The sequence below is a fragment of the Camelus ferus genome, chromosome 2 (assembly GCF_009834535.1).
Source record: "Camelus ferus isolate YT-003-E chromosome 2, BCGSAC_Cfer_1.0, whole genome shotgun sequence".
Taxonomy (NCBI): Eukaryota; Metazoa; Chordata; class Mammalia; order Artiodactyla; family Camelidae; genus Camelus; species Camelus ferus.
Genome location: NC_045697.1, coordinates 28,137,666 through 28,158,957, shown reverse-complemented (window position 1 = coordinate 28,158,957; position 21,292 = coordinate 28,137,666). Strand labels below are relative to the sequence as shown.

Below are 21,292 nucleotides of genomic sequence, written 5' to 3'. Positions count from 1 at the left end.
AACTATAGAAGGTAAATGGATGAAGCAAACTGCAAAGCAATGATGCATAAAATTGCTACCATATATTATTTTCAAGGCAGAGCCAGATCTATATATGGAACATAACATATTTCAAAGCTATTTGTTGTCTTTATAATTTTATAGAATTAAAGTCAATATTAGAACAATTTTTAAAATCCCAGCAAAAGTACTACATACCAAGATATTATATATGCATATATATGTATATATATATACATATATATATATATATATATATAAAATCATAGATTTTAAATAATAATACTAAATTATTTTAAACAGTATAGAGAATATACCCCACACCCCACTTCTAACAGTAAGAAAATAATAGACCTGCATGAACTGGAATCAGATTCATTTTCTTCTTCACTAGTGCCATCATCCACTTCTGGTCTATCCAGCCAATGTGCACCGCCACAATCTTCTGCTGTAAACTCAAATGCAGGGACTTCAGAGGTGGATGCCATTGGCCAAGAAGGTGAATTCTGAAAATCCAGTTGGCTGGACCTTCGGTAACCAATTGAAGCCAAAGGCAATTGTAGGCTACATGGATCTAAAAACTTTCTCCCACCATTTGCTCTGGTCTGTCCTCGATTCCAAAATTCTCCCTGCTGGCTGTCAACTGTAGAATTAGGAGATGCTGCTTGATGGCTAAACCACCTCCATCTGATTTTCAAAATCTGCTTCACATCAAACTCTTTACGAGAACCAGACATCCTCAGAGAAACCAAGTGATCGTCTAGGCAACGGGCAAAAAGCACTGCACACAGATTTATGCATCCAACCAAGACAAGAGAAGTATATGCCCTGCTGTACACAATAAACAAATTGAAAGGAAGATAAATCACATTCACATATATATCTACATTTACTTTTATACCAATATATCACATTATAAAGAACAAAGGACAATGAAAAAAGATGAAACACGGTGGAACATTCCGTTCAATCAGAACAAACTCTCATCCACCTATCCTGAAGCAGCTAGACCACTTTCCCCTGCTCTCCTTTCCCATACTGACCATTAGCTCTCGCAAACACTGACAGCATTCATTAAAATCCTTTCAAATGCAGAACACCACCCCCTTTTCTTAAACCACAAATGACAGAGACAGAAAGCACTATCCCGTGGCAGTATCTCAGTCTCTGCTGCTTAGTATATTAACTCTTTTATTGCTGAAACAAGAAATGTAGTCCACAGCATTCTCCTTTGTACTTAAAAAATCACTGTAAAACTAAAGTGTTCCTATTTTTATTCTAAGTTCCTAAGTGAGCTATCATAAAACATTTTTTTTTTATTTAAAGCATTTTAAAATTAGATGAGTTAGATTTTTCAAGCTGTGCTCTTTGGATGAGGGGCGAGGAAGGAGGAGGAATAAAAAGGTGGGGTTCCCGTTCACTGCTCTCCACCTCTATCTTCTTTCTTCAGAAGAGGAGTGTATTTCATTAATATAGGAAGATCCTGGTAAGATTTTATTTGAGCAAAGAATATTGGGAACAAGGAGAAAGACAAAGTTAGAAAACTACAAAGGACCAAACTATAACAGTACTTACTCTTTTTCAAATAAATAACCCGAAGTCAATATTGGTCTATAATTAGGATTGGGCCACGCTGATTTAGTACAATAGCCAGATTTCTATGACACTACTTAGGAAAAGGAAAGTGCGGCTCCAGAAAGCTCCCTAGGACTGGGACAGGATTATTTCTTGGGCGTATAAGTACCCTAATGGTGCCCCCTGTTGTTAGCAAAACAGAACAATGGTCTGATCATGGTTATAGCTCGAATTGATAAAGCAAATTCAAAAAATCAATCAAATGCAATCAAAATTTAAAATACTGCACAGCTATTGTGAGCAAGACACTCTACTAGGCATTGGGAGGGACAGATATATACATCTTGGTTCCTAACCTCAAAAATAATTGAGTTACTGAAACAAAAATATTTGATAACTTAAATATAAGAAACACTATAATGCTGCAGTATGAACATTTTATAATCTACAAATACAGAATTTGTGTTTTCAGGGTGCTCAATATCTAATGCTACATCAAATAGTTTTACTCAAAAGGCAATTACTATTATCAAATGAGTGAAGTGGGGAAAAGATCTGCTTTGGAGGATTACAAAAAATACTGTGAGGCAAGTATCTTAACATCACAAAGCTCTTTAGGAGAATAAAAATTATTCAGAGAAATAAGAATGAGTGGAATGAAAAGCATATATAACCTGTGCTAAACAGCACAGGACAAACCATAAATACTATCAGAGAAACAGGAAATGCCAAGATTGTGTGAAGTGCTATGGGCCAGTTTCATTAGGGAAAAGGCTTCTAAGAATACCAAGAAATTGTATAGTCAGGATGGTGAAAGATCTTATAAAGGAAGAAAGATACTAATAAAAGAATGAAGTGGGCATATCGACAAAGACAGACAGGGAAATACCAGTTTGATCAGCCAGCCAGACATACTTAATTAATTTTAAGGAGTAGTAAGAGATAAGGATGGATGCATAAGATGAGATACAATGCCGTGAGCACCCAGCAAAGATATAAAGGCTAGCAGGCAATGTTAAGTGGACTGCTGAACAGGGCAATGTTTTAGAAAATGAATTTGGCGGTAATATGCAGGATGCCTTAGAGAGTGATCGACACTTCTCCCTCTACTCTCACCTCTGTCACACTCCTTTTCTCAACACCCTTCTAACTCCACTCTACCTATCCAACATTGTTTCTAACTATTTTCCAACAGAGACACATACTTCATCAGTTAAGACAGGGTCTATGTTATATTGCTTCCTCTTTCATATGCTGTTTGTGCCCCAGTTTCTCTGGTTTTGAAATCCTATTCATCCTTCAAGGTTTAGCAGAGGAACTGCTGCCCTGAGAATGGCTTCTCCAATTACTCTAGCCTTGTGGTTCTCAACAAGGGTAGCACCAACCCTCTGGTCTTGCATCCCAAAAAACCTTCTTGGAAGTAGGGGGGATAGATGTTTAGTTGCTGGAATGACCAGAGAGGGCTATGGGCAATTGTATGGGCAGGGGCCAGAGATGGTAAACATCTTGCAGTGCACGGTATAGACCCACAATGAAGAAATGCCACTGCAGTAGTTCATAATGATCTTACCATCACTCTTCATTCAAGTAAGTATTTACCAAGCATTTATACGTACAAGGTACCACAAGAGGTAGAAAGATGAATAAGAAACAAATGTTTCTTTTAAGAAGGCTATACTCTGGCAGAGAAAAGAATAAATGAACATTATAAAGAATACATTTTAATACATATAATTTTATATAAATTAATTTTAAATTGGATTCATTCTGCCAATACGAGAACACTTACCAGAGAAGTCCACTTACAACGTGCTAGCTCCAATAGCTAATTTTAATTGTTTTGCTGTTTGGTGGATCAGATGAAGTCTCAACACAAGAGTGGACTTCATTGAAGGCCATTGATATGCCAGATGTTTCTCAATTTGATATGGAGAAGAAATACAAAGACTTAAGGAGATATGGATGTTAAAATGTTAAACCATGCTTCTACTCTCAAGAGGGGCCACAGACCCTTTTCACCAAGATATTGAGATATACATTAAATAAATACTTTTTTAATACAGTAGCTGTTCTGAGTAGGCTAGAGATGCAGGTAGGAGATTAGTTAGTCACTGAAATAGGCTTTCAGATTTTAAAAGGGATGCTAGGATTTGGGTTGGCAAAGGCCAAGTCCAATATTTAGCCCCTGCTGTCATAATCATGGGTTTAGTTACATACATACATACATAATATACATACAATACAAAAAAAAAAAACCAGCACCCCAATCTTTTGCATCAGTGGACTCATTCTGCATGTTTTTTTTTTTTCAGAGACATTTATTTTGTCAATTTTCCTCCATTCATTCTTCCTGGTGATCGTGTTGACAGCCTGGTGTACAGCCTTTCACACCTTTGTCCTTGTTTAATAAAAGCCATATCCAAACTTCTATACACATATACAGGGGATTTTGCTATTGTTTTATAAAAGAGATCAGATTGTATACATATTTTTGGCATTTTGCTTTTCTCACCAAAATTATATATATGGAAATATAAACTAATAATGATTTTTAAATAGTTGCATAATATTTCATAATTATAAAATGCAATTTATTAAACTACCTCCTTGCTAACGGACATGTGAACTGACTTCAGGTTTTTGTTTCTGTTGAAATAAACGTCCTTGTGAGACTTTTCTGTCTATAGAATTTATTCCCAGGAGTGGAACTGCTGGGCTGAAGGAATGAATAGATAACTCACTTGCCTGAGATTCATGTTTTCAAAAGTGAAGTGAGGGCATCCTCATTTACTTTTATAGACCCACCAGTCAACAATGAATATGGTAATTCTTTAAACTCCTGATGACTACCGGGCTTAAGCATATTTTCATAGGTTTATAGACCATTTTGATTTGTAGTTTTCTGAACTAGCTACTTATACTCTTTGCCTATTTTTCTCTTGGGCTGTTTGATTTTTCCTTATTATCAACTAGAAGCTCTTTGTATATTAACTCTTCATCTGTCTTGTTTTACAAATACTTTTTCTAATCTATTTCCCAAATGGAGAGCAACCTTTAGAAACATTTTAAAATTAAAGTTTGACATACAATAGAAAAATGTACAAATCATAAGTAGAGAGCCCAATAAATTATCACAATGTCAACCCTATTCAGGTTAAGAAAAGAAACATTACCAGCATTCAAAAGTCTTCCACAAGCACCTTCAAAGGTAACCACCATCCTTAGCATAATTTTATCTGTTTTGAATCTCATATATTCTTTACTCACCATTGCTTTGAAATTAATCCGTGCTGTAGTCTGTAGCAGCTGATAGCTGGTTTTTATTCCATTGTATAAATATATGACCATCCAAATCCATTCATTGCTGACATTTGAGTTGTTTCTGATTTTAGACTTTTGCAAGTAATTCTATAAACATTTTCGTACATATGCATTCAACTTTGATTCTTGTTACTGATTTACACTCTTACAAGCAGCATATGGGAAGTCCAGTTACTCCATATGCAGCCAACACTGGTACTGTCAGACTTTAATTTTAGTCATGATGATGGTGGTGTAGTGGTACCCATTTGGTTTTACTTTACATTTCTCTGATTATTAATGTGGTTGAGTAACTTTTCATGTGAATTGGTCATTTGGCTTGCCTCTTTGTGAAAGGTCCTTTTTTAAATTCCCTTGCTCTCTCTTTTTTTTTCTATTACCTTGTCTGTCTTTATCTTCTTGATTTGTAGGAGCTCTTTATATTTCTAATATGAGCCCTCAGTCTATTATCAACATCATTTTACTATAAGCCACCCTTTCCCACTAAATTGAGGTATTATTTTTGTTATGAATTAGCTTCCCATATACAGAGATCAATTTCAGAATGCTAATTATGTTCCATTATTTGTCTATTTTATGCCAGTATTGCAATGTTTTAATTATAGTACATTTACAATATGTTTAATATTTGTTAAAGCAAGTTCTTATTTCCACATATATTCTTTTAAAATAATTTTAAATCTAATTTTAATTATCTACTCTTCTGTATATATACTTTAAATAATATGACCCAATCCTCTCCTCTGAAAAAAGCCCCAACCCTATTGAGATTCTAATCAGAACTGCATCAAATTTGTATGTTAATTTTGAGATGACTGGCATTTTATGACATTAAAATTTTTCTAGTAAATATAATCCAAGAATATATGTTTTATAGTTTGTTCAGATCTCATGCTCATCAATAAGACTTTAAAATCTTTTAAATATAGGTCCTGTGCATTTCTTATTAAATTTTTTATCATGTTCTTTCATTTCCTTTTTTTTCTCACTGTTGTAAATGCAATACCTTTCTAGTTTCATTTCCACATGGTTATTGCCACTGTAACAAAAGTTTGAGTACATTTATATTGTATCTAGTCATTTTATCACACTCCCTCATTAGCTATGATATTTTAAAATTAGTGTATATTTCTTGTTAAGTTAGAGGTAACTTTGAGACATCTATGTGGAGATGTCAGATAGTTGGGCAAATGTTCCTGGAGCTCAGATCCAAGCTCCAAGGAACTCTAAAAGATAAACACACCAAAGGAGACAGGGACAACTAATGAAGTAGAGGAAAATCAGCAGGGCATGGTTTAAGGCAAGTCAAAGGATAAAGGTGTTTCAAAGCAAAAGGGATGATCATTGTGTCAAATAAGAGGTCGAGTGGAAAATGCCCACTGGAGTAGGCAATGTAAAAATTTTGCCAAGTCAGACAGCAACAGTTTCAGTTAAGGGATAGGGACAAAAGCCAGACTATGGTGGGTTGAAGAGTTAATGGAAGATAAGAAGTAAGAGAGCATGTATAGACAACTCCTTAGGAAAGTTCTGCCGAATAGTGAGGCTGTGGAATGAGCCTGCAGCTGGAAGAGTTGAGGAATCAAGACAATGCATCTGTTTTGCTCATTTGTTTATTTGAGTTTAAAAGATACGGAACATCTCAGAATGATGAGAATGCTCCAGCAGGAAGATGAGATTGATGATTGTAGGCAGAACCATGAAGCAAAAACAAAACAAAACAAAACAAAACAAAACTGAAGGCTTTGATAAAAGGAATGGCACCTAAGCACAGTGGATGGCTTAAATTGTTACAGTAAGGGGAATATTTCCTTTGTAAGATTTATAACTTTCTAAATGCATTCATTATTTAAAAAGGAAAAAAAGACAGACACTAAGCAGTCTACCCAAGTTGAAAGCCAAATCAGTCCTCTAAAAGGAGTTATGAAATAATAAAAATTAGAGAGAAACTAAGAAGAAAAATGACAGAATTAATAAAGATCTAGCTCTTAAAAAATTTGCCAGTATACTCTCTTATCTTCTAGTAAATATAATCAAAGAAAAAAAAAACAGAACTTAGAAAGAGGACAAAAATAACAATTAAAATAGAATATTTAAATAAAATTAAAGTTTTAAAAAAAATCAGTATTACTAAAAAAATTGTAAATGTCAAATTGATTACGAGAAATGCTGACAAATGGGGAGAATTTAGGCAAGCAAAACTAGAAAATACTCCTCAAAGACAGAATTTGCTCAAAATCCCTTACAGCTAGATCTCTAATTTAATAATTTTTGCCTAAGCTTAAGCCTGTCTAAGCATGGGTACCTTGCAGGAAAATCTTCATTCTAACAAAATACATTAAAAATTATCTTTTTGGTAAAGTAGCTTCTTATAGCCCCAAAGTTAGAAACGGGTTCACAGAACTATTTTCTACCTTAATTGAATTCTTGGATCAAATACTTTAGGAAAAATATGTAGTAAATTTAAACATTAATGCTTTCATGGCATGGAATTCAGCATTTATTTAAATAACACTTTTTCTGTCCCATCAAGTTCTACCATGTAATTTAATATTGTTTCACTCAAATATTCTTCCAGCTCTGATGAGTAGTACTTCCTAGGGTAATTATTTATGAAAGATCAACACATATTAAAAGTTATTACATTGTTAAATTACCAAAGTGGCCTGCATGGGCTACTCCACATTAACTAGACCCCCTCATCATTTTCTATCCCCTTGAGCCTCCTGGGTTTTCTTGTAGTACTTACTACCACCTGATATATTAGCTGTTCTCTCCCTTATTTGTTATCTTTATCCTCACTACAAAGTTAGCTGCAGTAGAGACTGACTTGGTTCATTGTTTTAGCCCTTAGCACTTAAAACAGTACCTGAAAGACAGGTGCTCAATAAATATTTCTCTAATGAAAGAATGAATCCAACAACTGTAAGAGCAATAATAAAAGGTATATACTTATACTGTACATTTTTTAAATTATAAAATAAAGAACCAAATGTTAAAAAGAATATTAGAAAACATTTACCTCTGGCAACAAAAACCTTTTCAGTATTTTTCAACCTAAGAGAAAAATCACAATATGTTGCTTTAAGAATTTCTTTTTTCTATTTCATTCTTAAGGCATAAAATTTTTATCACTTTGAAATCTGTTGGCTAAACAGCAAATGTCTTTTCATACTGACACAAAACTTTCTTCAAACTGATTATCAAATTATATTCTGTACCTTTTCAAAGTAACTTTGCTTCACTTAAACTTGAGATACAAAAGCTCACACCCTATTTAAAATAGATTAAGTGTCGATTATGAATACATTTTTCAAAATGTAATTAAGGAATTCACATGCAATTTCTGCTTCAAAACTGCTCAAATGTTAGTTTGTGAATTTAAAAGATGATACTATTCAGTGTTACAACAGTAACACTGAAATGTCATTAAGATAGACTGCAGATGGGCTCACTTCAACAGTGTGGCTTTTAAAGCTATGGCTTCTCTCAACAGTTCGAGTTGCAGCCATTCTGCCAACTGGTTTATGTGGGTAATCGTTATACAAACCTCTCTTCACATAGAGATTTTAAGACAACAGTATTTGTTTTATGAGTAATCAATTTTAATGGATCTATCTCTATAGTTTTAAATGTGTTATATATATCACATAAAACACACCCAGAATTAATATTACTGTACTAACTCAGCAGCACTTCACCTCCCCAAGTTTTCCCTCAACAATTAAAAAAATGACAACACATAATTTCAAAGAACCCTTTAAAGTTTGGTAATTCCAGGATACTTTTAAAACTCTGTCATATTACGTCTTTTTTCAAAATTTGGCTTATTTAAAAAAATTTTGAAGACTGCTATAATTTCGGTAACATTTAAAAATGTATGATAGCAGAAAAATATCAGAAAAGTTTTGAGATTTAATTTTAACTTTAATTCCAGAAATATATCAGATATTCTTTACCTCTTCTTCAACATCATAAAGAGCAAGTATTAGAAATTAAAAAAAAAATCCTGTTATTTATGTAAACTCAACAAATTGTACTGTACGCAGAAAGAACTCACAGATGAAAAAACAGACAGGAAAATTCATCAGGTCAAGGGCCACTCTATCCCTAACAACTTGTAGAGTGCATGGCATTCATTTATTGGATTTAAACCAAAGAGTAAATGAAATAAATGAATGACACAGACTGTGATTTGAAAGATCTAAAAATATAGGAGGAGAAAGTTTTGAATGAAACCCTTGATGAATTATCAGGGAGTATGTCCTTTATTTGGGAGAGAATGAGGTTCTTGAGTTGAGATTTTAGAGGTATGCCTCAAAAAAATTAATTTGGCAAGTAAAGAATGGATTTGTGAGGCAAGATGCTATGGGTAGGAATACCAGTTAGAAAATTCTTTGAAGTGAGAGGACAGTAACCTTGTTTGGAAGCAATGAGGCCTGAAAGGCGGATGGATGTTAAAGATATTACAGAGACAGATCTGATAAAATATCTGTGGCAAATGGACAGGATGACAAATAGATGACAGTATTTTCAAACCTGGGCAACTGGAAGAAGAGTGGTAATAGTAACATAAATAAGAAAGTAAGAAGGATAGTTTCAGGATGGCTGAGTGTAGCTTCAGACAAATTTAGCTTTAATTATGTATCTACCAACCAAATAGCTAGGAAAATGGGATCTAGAGCCATATTTAGCTTACAATTAAAAATCAATTTATTTAAGAAATCAGAAATTTAAAGTGTAGAGAAATGACTCCTGGGCCATTAACACTGGTTATCTTTGCGTTCTTTTCACTATGTTTTACAAACACATGACATCAAAATTTATTTCGTAATGAAAAAAAGCTTAGAATACACTCTGAAATCCAAAATTAGATTTCTAGCACGATGTCAAATCTTTCGCTGTGTTAAAAATATTTGGGGTATATTTCTGATTTTATCAGTAAATGAAAACTAAAAATAAGTATCTAATTTGAATTCAGCTGTAACAAGGTGAGAGATTTAGCTTTGTAAGTTATATGGTAGATTGAAAGCTCAGCAATTGAGAACTCTGCTATACATTGAAAATTGAAGTGTGATCTCGTGGAAAAAGCCATCTAAGACAAGGATTTTATTTCTTTGGGTACCCTTTGCATACTTACACAAGATCAAGGTGAAAATGGGACAAATTTTAACCTTTAAACTATGTCTCCTTGTTATACGATCACACAGCAACCCAAACTACTTGCTCAGATAGCTCAATAATTTCATTGAAATTATTTAATGCTTGCTTTCTCTCCTAGAGTGGAAACTCCATGAAGGCTACAGAAAGGGCTACTATGGCATTTCAAGCACTTACAATACGAGAACTGACATTCAATTTAAAAACTGCAGTACAACATGATCAAAAAACACAAAGGTGTGCAGAGGATGCTAAGACAGCTGCAGAAGTCGAAGACATATTTCCAGTTAAGCTGGAACTCTGAGGATAATAAAAGCCCTCTTGCTGGATGAAACCTATAGTTACTCCATTAAATGAAAAAGTCAGTAATCATAAAAATTATATTTACATATCCTTAAAGATTTTATTTCAACATAAATGCACATTCATTCACAAATCTTTTCATATAGGGTTAATGCCATATATTTGATGTGGGTCTCTTGCTACGTTTGTGCCCTCTTTCTTGCATAAGCCATGCCCACAATGACCCATCATCTATGATTTCCACTTATGATTTCTATAAATGGAGACAAAACTTGAAAGCACTTCTGAAAGAATATGAATACAGAATCCATTAGACCAGTGGTCTATCCACCACGCGACAAAAAGCCTGTGCCAGAATGTAAATTAATGCACTGCTTCCTTCAAGGGGAAAGTCTTACCACGAAAAAACTGTTAGCTGAACCAAACAGAGTGCTTAGTGATGTAGTTAATTTACATTCTGGTGTGGGGTCCTTATTTCCTTGAGAACCACTAACAGTCTAAAGACCAGTTAGCTGGACCATGAACTTGGGCACTTTGACAGGCTCTGCTTTATACTTTTGATGATTCCGCCCCCCTCCCCCGTCTTTTACAGTTATCCAGCCTTCATCAAATTTGACAGCAAATTTGTTAACAATTCACTTATGTTGAGATGATGTTCCAAAGCAGTCAACTTAATTTTCCAAGAATGAATTCTCTTTTCCTTATACTCTCATTAATTTACATGTCTACAAAGATTTTATAGTTACTATAACAAGAATAACTGTTAAAAACAGGTCTGTGAACAAACACAACCAACTTTTGGTAAGTACCCAACTCAAGAGGTAGGCACAGAGTCGCGTGGGTCTGCTGTGGAACCGCCTACCCATCCGCCAGTGATCAGTTAGCTCTTGGGATGGGTAAGTATAACTTATAAAGGGAATAGAGTGCATCAGGTTAAAGCCATGGGTCAGTTCAGAGGTAGCTGGTGGGGGTGCTTCTGCTGTCATTCTCCCGCATTATCACTGGTTAGTGGCAGCCTACTAATCGAGATGATGTCCCAAGAACATGAGTCAATAACTGAGCCACTCCCCAGCCAGATGTACAATTTGGACAAAACGCTTCACCTCCTCCTCAATCTCTGGTTTTCTCTTCAGTTAAATGGGATTAAGTAAGTAGCATGTGCAAGTGAGTAAGAATCTAGATTTGTAATAGCAGCTACTATTTCCTGATTGTGTCAATGTGGACGATAACAAGCGTAATACTTTATATTGAGTGGGGCATTTAGTTGTCACAGACACTCGGGCAAACAGGGTTCATTCCCCTTTCCCCTCACACGTGAGGATACTGATGTGAAGTGAGGTTGCATGTCTCTGGTGAGCAGCAGGGTTCAATCTGAATTCAATTTTTTTTTTTTTTGAGTTAGAGTCTCATTTTATTTTATTTTTTTACAAAAATCCAATGTAAGACCATTGTGCTCATGACTGGAAAAGGGGTGGGGTGGATGGACATGGCATGGGTATCAGAGAGCTAACCCCTTCCAAACGCCATCACTGCAAACAGGAGCTCCCCAAGTGCACACCCAGGCTGGCAGCCCCTGCAGCACCCACCCCTACACGCCAAGAAAGGACCCCACTGCCTCAGTGCACAGGCCCTGGCTCGAGCTGCAGTCCACACAGACGGAGGGCCGCTGCACAGGTGCAAAAGCTCAGAATGGCCTGATCAACACCTTGAGGAGGCTCCCCCTTCGGTGGGCACCCCCTCTTGGTGAAGAGCGAACTGGCCAGCTGGAGGTCAAGGACGTGCTGGGCCCCGGGAGCAATGACTCGGCGACAGGTGTTAGCGGGACAGCCCAGGAGGCCCACGCGTGTCTGCAGGGCGGTTCCGTGTTCCAGGGAGTCAGGTGGTGCAGGTGACATCTGGCTTCCCAAGGTGACCGATCAGCATCGATAGCATTCTAAGCCTGGACCTGGGCCTCTCCCTAATCCAACTTGCAAAACACAACAGCCCTCCTCTGGGAGACCTAACCAAGCCCCCAAAAGCTCTGACCACCCTGCCTCTTGCCGTGAGAAGTATCCTTTAAGAACATGGCCAGTGTCCATCACAGCCTGCTGTCCAGAGTCCTTCAAGTCAGTGTCCCGTTCAGATCCAAAGAGTGCTGTCCTCGTCTGTGCTCTGACATCACTGCCCTCCCTGCAGTGCACTCTGGGGTCATCCGTAATCCTAGGCCACTCAGCTGCTCCTGGATCTGCCCACAGCGCTCAGGGACCCCACGCTCTGGCTCCTCACACAGCCGGCTCCTTCCTCACCAGGCCCACCCAGAGGAGTTCCTCACATTACAACAGACAAGATAAAAATAGCAGCCACATATATAGCTCAAAACACCACACTCTTTGGCTTCCCAAAGGGAAGAAGGCTACTGCTACAAAGAATCAAGTCCAAAGTCAAAGAAGGGGTCATCAGAAAGTTAGGGCGAGGAGTCTGGACCCCTCTGCTGGGTTGCAGAGCAGCAGAGCCGTCTCCTAGGTCTCTCTAAAGACCATACACATTCAAGTACACCACATTGCTTCTTGTTTTTAAAGTAGTCTCATTCACAACTCGCAACTACCTTGTGAGAAGGTTGAGGAAGTATTTCCCACATCGTCCAACTTGGGAGGCAGATTAAGAGCACAGTTGATTTGTTATCTAGGTTATCAAGGTCCAGAAGAAAGCGGGAGAGCAGACTTAAACGCTTCACCAATAAGATGACCAAACTAAAATCAAATAGGCACTACACAAGAAAAAAAGGGTACTTAACACATCACTCCCAATATAATAAAATATTGTTAAGTTCATCATAATTGCAGTTTAGTGCCCATGTGACTTTTATTTCACCCCACTTGGCTCCCTCCCAATTTCTGTCATTACTTCTTACAGGATGAAGTGTTAACCCACATTAACATCAAAAGTGCCTTTTCATCCCTCAGATGGTACTAGTGACTGGTAGCAGAGCAAGTAAAATTTTAAAAACCTGCTAAATTAATATTATACGGCCTTTTTATCCCCAAACTCATCTATAAAAGTTATCACAATGGGTATTATGGAAACCATAGCAAGATTATAACAGAGTATTTACTTTTTAAAATAGATCTTTGACTTGACAACAGGTAAAAAAGAAAGATTTCCTTGCCACCTACTCCTCAGATTTTGTGAATTTAAGTATATATTTGCTGTGGCCCAAGGATGAAAACTATAATACCATAAATATGATGGCAAACCACTGCTCAATTCCTGCTGCATACTTTAGGTTTGGCATGTGCACCTAGCTGTCTTCTGTGCCATAAAAAGTAATAATCTGGATAGCCATAATTTTATCTTTTACTGACCTGAACCAAATCCAGTAAGTGTTTCTGTCTTCTCTGCAGCTTTATGATGCTGGGAAAAAGTAATCAATCAGTACTCTATAGACACAAATAGAATCAAGCAAAATTGCCTGAGTTCTTTGAACACAATGAGCCGACCACGACAGATCAACTTGGTTCTGCAGTAGGACCAATCAGATTTTATAACCTGTATTTTATATTAGATGGAATGGTGTAATCTGGGTAAGGAAAGGGTAAAAAGGGTGCCGTAAGCAGTGAGAGGAGAAAACGTGAAGCGCTGTGTTTCACAACTTCTTGTAATTAGAAACGGTTAATCACTGCAAATGTTAAACCAGTTAGCCATTAAAGAAACTCCCTGGCTTGCTGTACAACCGACTTTAAAAAAAAAAAAAAAAAAAAAACAAAAACGAAAGAAAGAAGAGAAAAAGCCACCAAAAGACTTCTATAATTTAACTCTGGCAAAAAGCAAAATACGGCATACTAGTGAGTCAAATGGTGATCAGGGAAGACCAGTGGACGTTAGGATTATTTCTTAGTGTTAATCCAATGTTCTTAGGAGGCAGTTCAGAGTAATCCTCCCAAACACCCAGTCTCCAAGTTGTGGGTAGGGGAGTGGCAAATAAATTTAGAAAGACGATCTGGTTCAGGCCCGTCTAATGGATCATGCAGAATCTGTCCAGCAGTTCTAAACTCCTGCAAAACACAGAACTGAGTATTCCTTCTTTCTGCTTACCAAGAAATACCTCCCCAAAAGAAGGTAAATACTTAGTAGAAATGAACCAACCAGCCTCAAATCTGAATCTCCTCTAATCTACTCTCCACACTACAGCCAAAGTGACCTTCCGAAGTGTCATTCTTGACCACATCATTCTTCCTCAAAGCTTTTTTTTTTCCTCCCTGAACATCTACAAGATAAATAAAAGCCAAGATCTTTAGTACGGAATTCAGTGCTTTTTAACAATCTAGTAGTCCTAGCTGAACTGCCCAGCCTTACCTCCCTACTCTCAACTCCTGTTTCACACTTTTCCTGTCATAAAAATAGTTGAAACACAATACATCAAAGTAAACCAAATGAATATTGCTGAATACTTCCCACATGAAAAGGACAATGGAAGACACTGTGGACAAGTGTGGGTCAAATCTTTTTCCCTTTTGCCAATAACCTTCAGTTAACTCTCTTACCTCTATTCCCCTGGCAACCTGATGGAAACAGGTATGTCAACTACGTTACCAGGCAACAATGCTTACAGTAAAAATGATCCCCCTGATTAGTAAATTTGCATCTGGACTCAGAGGAACAGTAAATGAATTGTGAATACCTCATAGGAAGCCATAGCTTTGACTTTACTAAGTGTGATGGCTCTTGTAATTGGCTTATCCCTTGTGGGGACCCGGGAAGTTAAGCCTATGAAGTCACATAAGAGATACTGTCTTCTGTGGGACATGAGGTTTTTTTTAAGTCAAATCAGCTCTGTCACTACCTGATGTGAGCTTTGTGTGCTCACACCTGAGCCTTCACGTGGCACACTGTCTCCCAGTTGGCGACATGACCTGCTTGCATGACCTGCTGTGAGGATCACAACCACTAATGAGGCACATGTGCTGCGGCCTTGCTGGCAGCCTGTGGTTTCTCTCTGATACCCTTCTGAGTAAAGACACTTACGGTAGTTCTGAATCTGAATCCAGGAAGACCCATTCATTTGCACAGCAACAAGACTGTAAGAATGTCTTAGAAAGACATTCCAGATGTTCTACAAACTGAACCCAAGTCCCTTCTTTTTTTTGTCTCTTTTTTTAGCCTAATATATATTCCTGACCAACCCCACCTGAAGTCATTCACAGCTTTCACTCAACTTCCTGTGTTGTTACTCTTTTTTTCTGGGGATCCCCTCTTCCAGGAAACATGTACTACCTCACCACAGTCCATCCGTTCAGCCATCTGCTGATGTGAAGCTATGGATGTTTTTCAACCAAGAAGAAAGGCGATATTGCATAGGTAAAGAATGCCAACTTCGCTAGAGAAGCTAAGCACAAAGTTTACAGAAAAAGAATGGAAATTTATTGAGAATAAAAATAGGTTACATTGGTGGAGAAATACGGCAATAGAATGTTAAAGGGTGAAGTGTCCGAGTAGAGTCCAGATCAATTTGGAGGGAAGAAAAGAGCAGAGAAAGGCAGTAGATTAAGTACTTCCATCTTCCTGCATTATTGGCCAGGGGGAAAAACCAAGGAGCCCTGTATGTATCAGCATCAAAAGTAGGCGTCTTAATAAGAGTTAGACAACTCAGTAATCTGTACCTTGGGAGAGGGAAAAGGGATGGATGAAAGGATTACAATGGGGATGGCATTTGCCAGTGTTCAGGGAGGGGATATTGTTGCTGCAAGTCAGCTCCAGTTCTACCTTCTTATCCTGATTATTCTAATCAGCCTGTCCCACTAGATTTGCAAGCTGATGTTAATTATGCAGTAGAACTTTCACCAGCATCACAGGTTTCTTTCATCTTAGGCTATTAGAACTGCCTCCTTCCCTATTACAAAGTTGTCAATTAACCTAACTTGTTATACTTTAGGCCAACTCTATTATTTCCAAATTCTGATAGTGGTTAACTTACAAACTAATCAAGATGTGGCACTTTGAAAAAAATTAGTTCTTCTGTAATGGCTAAAGGCTTCTAGCATGTGAACTCTTAGGTTAAACACACCCATTTAACAGCAAAATAGAGAAAACGAGTCAACAGAGAAAAAGAGGAATGAAGTATATGTGCAGAGAGAGACACTGACAAAAATCATATAGACCTGGAGAGGGAAAGCAGCCCCCATCCTGGTTTTCTGTTATTGATGCCAGGTGCCTCTGAGACTCAGCCGCACTTCCTGCCCTTGTTTGACATAAAGCTATATCCTTTTTCTGACAAAACACTCTTTTTGCTTAAATTAGTTTAAGTAATTCTCTATAAGTTGTCACCAAATAATCTCTAAGACCAAAAAAGATGGTTAGAGGCAAAGTGTAACGGTGTTTGTGTACATAATCAGGTTTTGTCATATTGAAAGACGCTGTTAATGTTGTTTTAAAGAGAAAGGGAAAGAGTGAGAACTCAATTATAGCTATTTTCTGTTGGGGTGTAAATTTTCCAGTCATCTTTTTTATCCTCATGGGATCTAACGTAGTGCTGCATACACACCGTATTTAACAAATATTTACTGAATGGACATATAATTAAAGAATAATGAAATCCACTTGGCCAAACGGTTCATCTAATTGGAAGTTTTCAAAAGCATTTCAGTTCCAATTAACAAAAGATGTTCTTTATAATTATCATTAGCATAATTCTATGATTAAATATACACAAAGAAATGCTGTTTTCTATTCTCTAAATAGAATACTGAAAAACATAATCTGGATTTGATTTATTCAGAATTTTGTGTTAACATATGGGACTATGAAGTCTGCTTAGTCGTAGTCTTTAAGATTGTCCACAGACTATTTCCACTTTCCGCCTTCTGGGCTCAAGGTAGAATTTCACGTCCCCACCTTCTTGAAACTGGGTTGCAGTCATATGACTTGTTTGGCCAATGAAGTGGCAGTGGAAGTTACTTTCATGTAGAAGCCTTTAAGAGCCAATGCGCAATTTATCACACCCTCTCCCCTGCCCTAACACACATGGAAGCAGGTGTTGAGATGGAGACTGACAATCTGGGGCTCTAAATGACTACTGGAACAGAGCTCTCCTGCTGACCCTAACCTGACATGTAATGTGACTGAGAAACAAACCTTTGTTGTTTTAAACCACTAAGAAGTGAGGGTCTTTTGATCCCCATCATTATTTACCCTACTTGACAAACTCAATAAACCCCTCACTCACAAATGGAGTGAAGACAATGAATAGCTCTGGCCTTCAATTTGTCTTTAGAATGGTAACATTTTGCATAGCACTGCATCAATTATCAAATACTTTCTTATAGAAGTGTCCCTCATTATCCAAACTCTCAAAATCCAAACACAAGAACTGAATAGAGTCAAGTAAGTTTTTGGACTAATCCTTTATTCTCTCAATTCTCACTACTTACTATCTGAAACTCAGGGACCAAATACATTTGGATAGGATGATATTCCTTGCCGTTCAAACTCTTGTGATCTACACTCAGGAATGGAAAAAATCTAGACAGTAAAGGATTCTTGATACATTATTTCATTTGCATCCTTAAAGCAGTTTTTCTACTACCCAGTACCAATGGACTCTCAATATACTCAACCTCTATTGAATAAATTGTGTGCTGTCATCATTCTAGTCTTACAAATAAGGAAACAGATTCAGAGAGGTTCCTAAACTTACTGGAAACAACCCTGCACATTAGTGGCACAATTCCAGATTTTCTGGCTCCAAATCCCTTTCCACTATGTACTATGCTTTCCAAGATCTCTTACAGCTACAGAATTCTGGGGTTTCATAGTTAATTAATAGTATCCACAGTATTTATGATAAAAAGAAAAAATCAATGACATATTTACATCCAAGAATAAAGCCATCCTTTAAGGAGTTCTACTTGCCTAACCTAGTCTAATTCAAGACCCTGAATACCCTGAAGCACAGAACAAGTCTTAGAGATCACCTGGTTCAAAAGGCAATTTGCAGAACAATGAAGAACTATAAAAGAACTCTGGGGAAAAGTAGCCTTTTCCATTGATATACAGTCTATTAAATTCTGACCTTTAGATTATCTTCACTTTGGTTCTTAATAAATTGGCTAACCTCAAACTCTTTGCTCCCTAATTCTTATCAAATCTCAGCTGTAAGAAATATTCACGAAGAATCACCTGAAGAATAGGCAATCCATCCATTTCTATGGGTTCACTGGTTCTCAATTTGTTTCATAGTCAAATAAATTTGGACAGGGTCACAAAATATATCCCCCCTTAAGAGAGTAAACTTGAACATTAGCCAAGGAATTGAGTTTAAAAAAAAAAAACAAACCTTTGAAATTTGTCTGACCCAGCTATCTCAAAGTTATTTTGAGTTTGGAACCTTATTTCAAGAAATAAACTATTGATTTCTCATGCCTTAGAACTCAGTTTGGGAAACAGGGTTCTAGGTAATCTAAACTTACAAATGGCTCAAGTTAAGCCTGCAGAGAACTTATCTTTAGAGTCTTACTATTGCTCTATACTGAAGAACACTGTTATCCAAAAGTCACCATTTTCTGTAAGGGTATTTTAAAGGTGGTGTTGTCAACTACAACACAACAGTCTCCCTTTTTATTAGGGCCCATGAGAAAAATGTTCCTCTTGGGCCTCATTACTACAAAATGCCCTGCTTAGGCAGAAGAACTGGTTTGTTTTTCTCTTCTTGGAATTAGAAATACACTGAAACTTACTTTACAACCCCCCCACCCCCACCCGCTAGAGAAGCCCAGAGCCAAAACTATGACTCATCTCAAGTAGGGGATCTTACAGTACACACTTGTTAATATCTTACCCTTGACTTTGTAGTCTTTTTTTCTCCCTGCTCTGCCTCAATTTTCTCATTTAGTTTTGTTTTACCCTATAGTAGTATGTGGACACTAAGTTGCTTCCAGTCATTTTTGGAACTATCTATTGTATATACTGTCCTATTTTCTTACAATATCATATTGATTTCTCCCTACCCGTCCTATTACCCCCCAAATCAGTGTCACCTTTGTGTAAAAAAGTATTCACGTATTTATGACAAGCCAATAAAACATACACATTCACAATAAAATCAAATTCGAAATGCTTAAAACCAGAAAAAAAATCATTATGAGTTCTTCAGCGGTCTAACAACCAAAAAGACTTATTAAACTGTTTCTCAAAGGAATGAGAATTACCATTTATTGGGTACCAGTAACTGCTAGCACTTAATACACAGCAGTTTCATTTTTAAAAAGAAGCAAGGACATTGGCATAATCTCTGGAAAGATGCACAAGAAACTGGTAATACTGGCGGGTGGGGAGACTGTGATCTCTTGAACTTTTTGAATTTTGTCAATGTACCAATAATTCAAAAATATTTTTTTAAAAAAGGAACTATAATAAAGACGGCAGAAATGCTTTTCTTTTGGACACAGCAAACTTTCTTTGTCAGCTTTTGATCCCAGATAATGCAATGAAATACCTAAATGAAAAAGTTTCAACCAGACACGCCGGTTTTACTGAAATAAAGTCCCTTTCTGATTCTCCACACTCCGGGGGTGAGGCAATTACTTAAAAATTTAAGATTATGATAGCCTGCGGGTAACAATGAAAAAAAAAAATCCGGTATGTTTTCCAGTTTGCTTTATTGGTAGAATACAAGGAAGAAGCACTGATTCTGGACAGCAGCCCACGATCTCGGCCGGCCGGCCACAAACGCCGCGTCCAGAACTTTGCACAACTCAAGGGCGGCCCAGACTCCGCTCCGGGCTCTCGGCTGCGTGGCGGGAGGCCGGACCGGGGTTCGAGCCCCAGGCGCGGTTCGGGGAGGTCCCCGCCTGGCCCACCCCTCCGGGCCCCCAGAGGGACTCGGGCGACAGCGGTCCGGCGGGAGGGTCGCGTGGGGGCGGGGAGCGGACCGCGACGCGCGGCTACCCGCCGCGGCCCCCTCCCCGACGCCGAGGAGGAAGTCGCACTTACCGCGTCGGGCTCCGTAGGCGGCCGGGGGTCACGGCGGGGCGGGGCGGCCAGGCGGGAGGCGGAGGGAAGGCGGGGGGTGGGGGCCGGCGGGCCGAGGAGAGGGATGCTTGGCCCTTCGGGTGCCCCCAGCCCCTTCCGGGCAGCCTCACCCCCGGCGCCGGCTGGCCCGGAGCGGGCCACTCCCCCTCCGTCAGGCTGCACCAGGCCTGGGGGAAGAAACTCGTCGCGCAGCCCCGAAGGGGGCGGGCGGCCGGGTGGGGGTCGGGCACTGGCTGGCCCGTCAGTCCCGGCGCGGCGCTAGCGGCTGCCCGCCCCGCCCTTCCCGCCAGGCCCCGCCCCCTCCTCGCCCGCCCGCCTGCCCCGGGAGATGGCCTCTGTTGCCCGCTTGGGGGTTTCTCTCCCCTCCAGAGGGGGGCGCCGATGGCCTGGGCCGGGGAGGGAAAGGAGACGGGGGAGGGGCGGGAGGAGAGGGGAGGGGAAGGCGCGGGCTGCGGGGAGGGGAGCTCGTGGGGGAGGGGGACGTCAGGCTGGGCCGGGCCCTGGGGGGAGGGGAAGGGGCGCGGAGGACCTGACAAAGATTCCAGTTGTTCCCGGCCCCTGGGGGTGGAAGTTTAGGAAGAGGTCCCTCTGCAGGGCTGGAAGACGATCAGAGAACGGCCTGTGTTTTTTTGATTCCTTGCAGAATAGGGCTGTTTTGTCCTAGAGCTTTGAGGGAACTCAGCAAGAGTTGCCTCTCTTTTCCAGCCTCTGCAACCCTTCCCCTAGCAACTATCTGATAATTACTGTGCTCCAGGTAGTGGATTTGTGGATATTGTGCCATAGCAATTATGATCTTCAACTTTGTGGCCATAAGCATTGTTTTCCAATGGTGGGATGATAGGAATTCCACAAAAGTTGGTTCCTTAGTCTTCTCTAGCCAGTGTATATTTTATTGAAAGTAACTAGTTTATTCAGCGCCTAGATGCCAAACACA

The 21,292-nt window shown here is 38.8% G+C and overlaps 1 protein-coding gene across 3 annotated transcripts in view; it reads right to left on the bottom strand.

Annotated features, from left to right (window-relative positions):
• KLHL5 (kelch like family member 5) overlaps positions 1–20,644 on the bottom strand; it is a 73,145-nt gene extending 52,501 nt beyond the window's left edge. Inside the window, exon 1 of one of the 3 annotated variants that reach the window (XM_032496006.1) lies at positions 20,320–20,644. Coding sequence is in view for 2 of the 3 variants with exons in the window: in XM_014562843.2 (XP_014418329.1) it covers positions 355–737 (383 nt within the window). In the remaining variant the exon portion in view is untranslated. Of the gene's footprint in view, positions 1–354; positions 808–20,319 lie in introns of those variants that run through there. The other 2 variants (XM_014562843.2, XM_006188983.3) reach the window with 2 other exon arrangements.
• Positions 20,645–21,292: the final 648 nt, after the last annotated feature.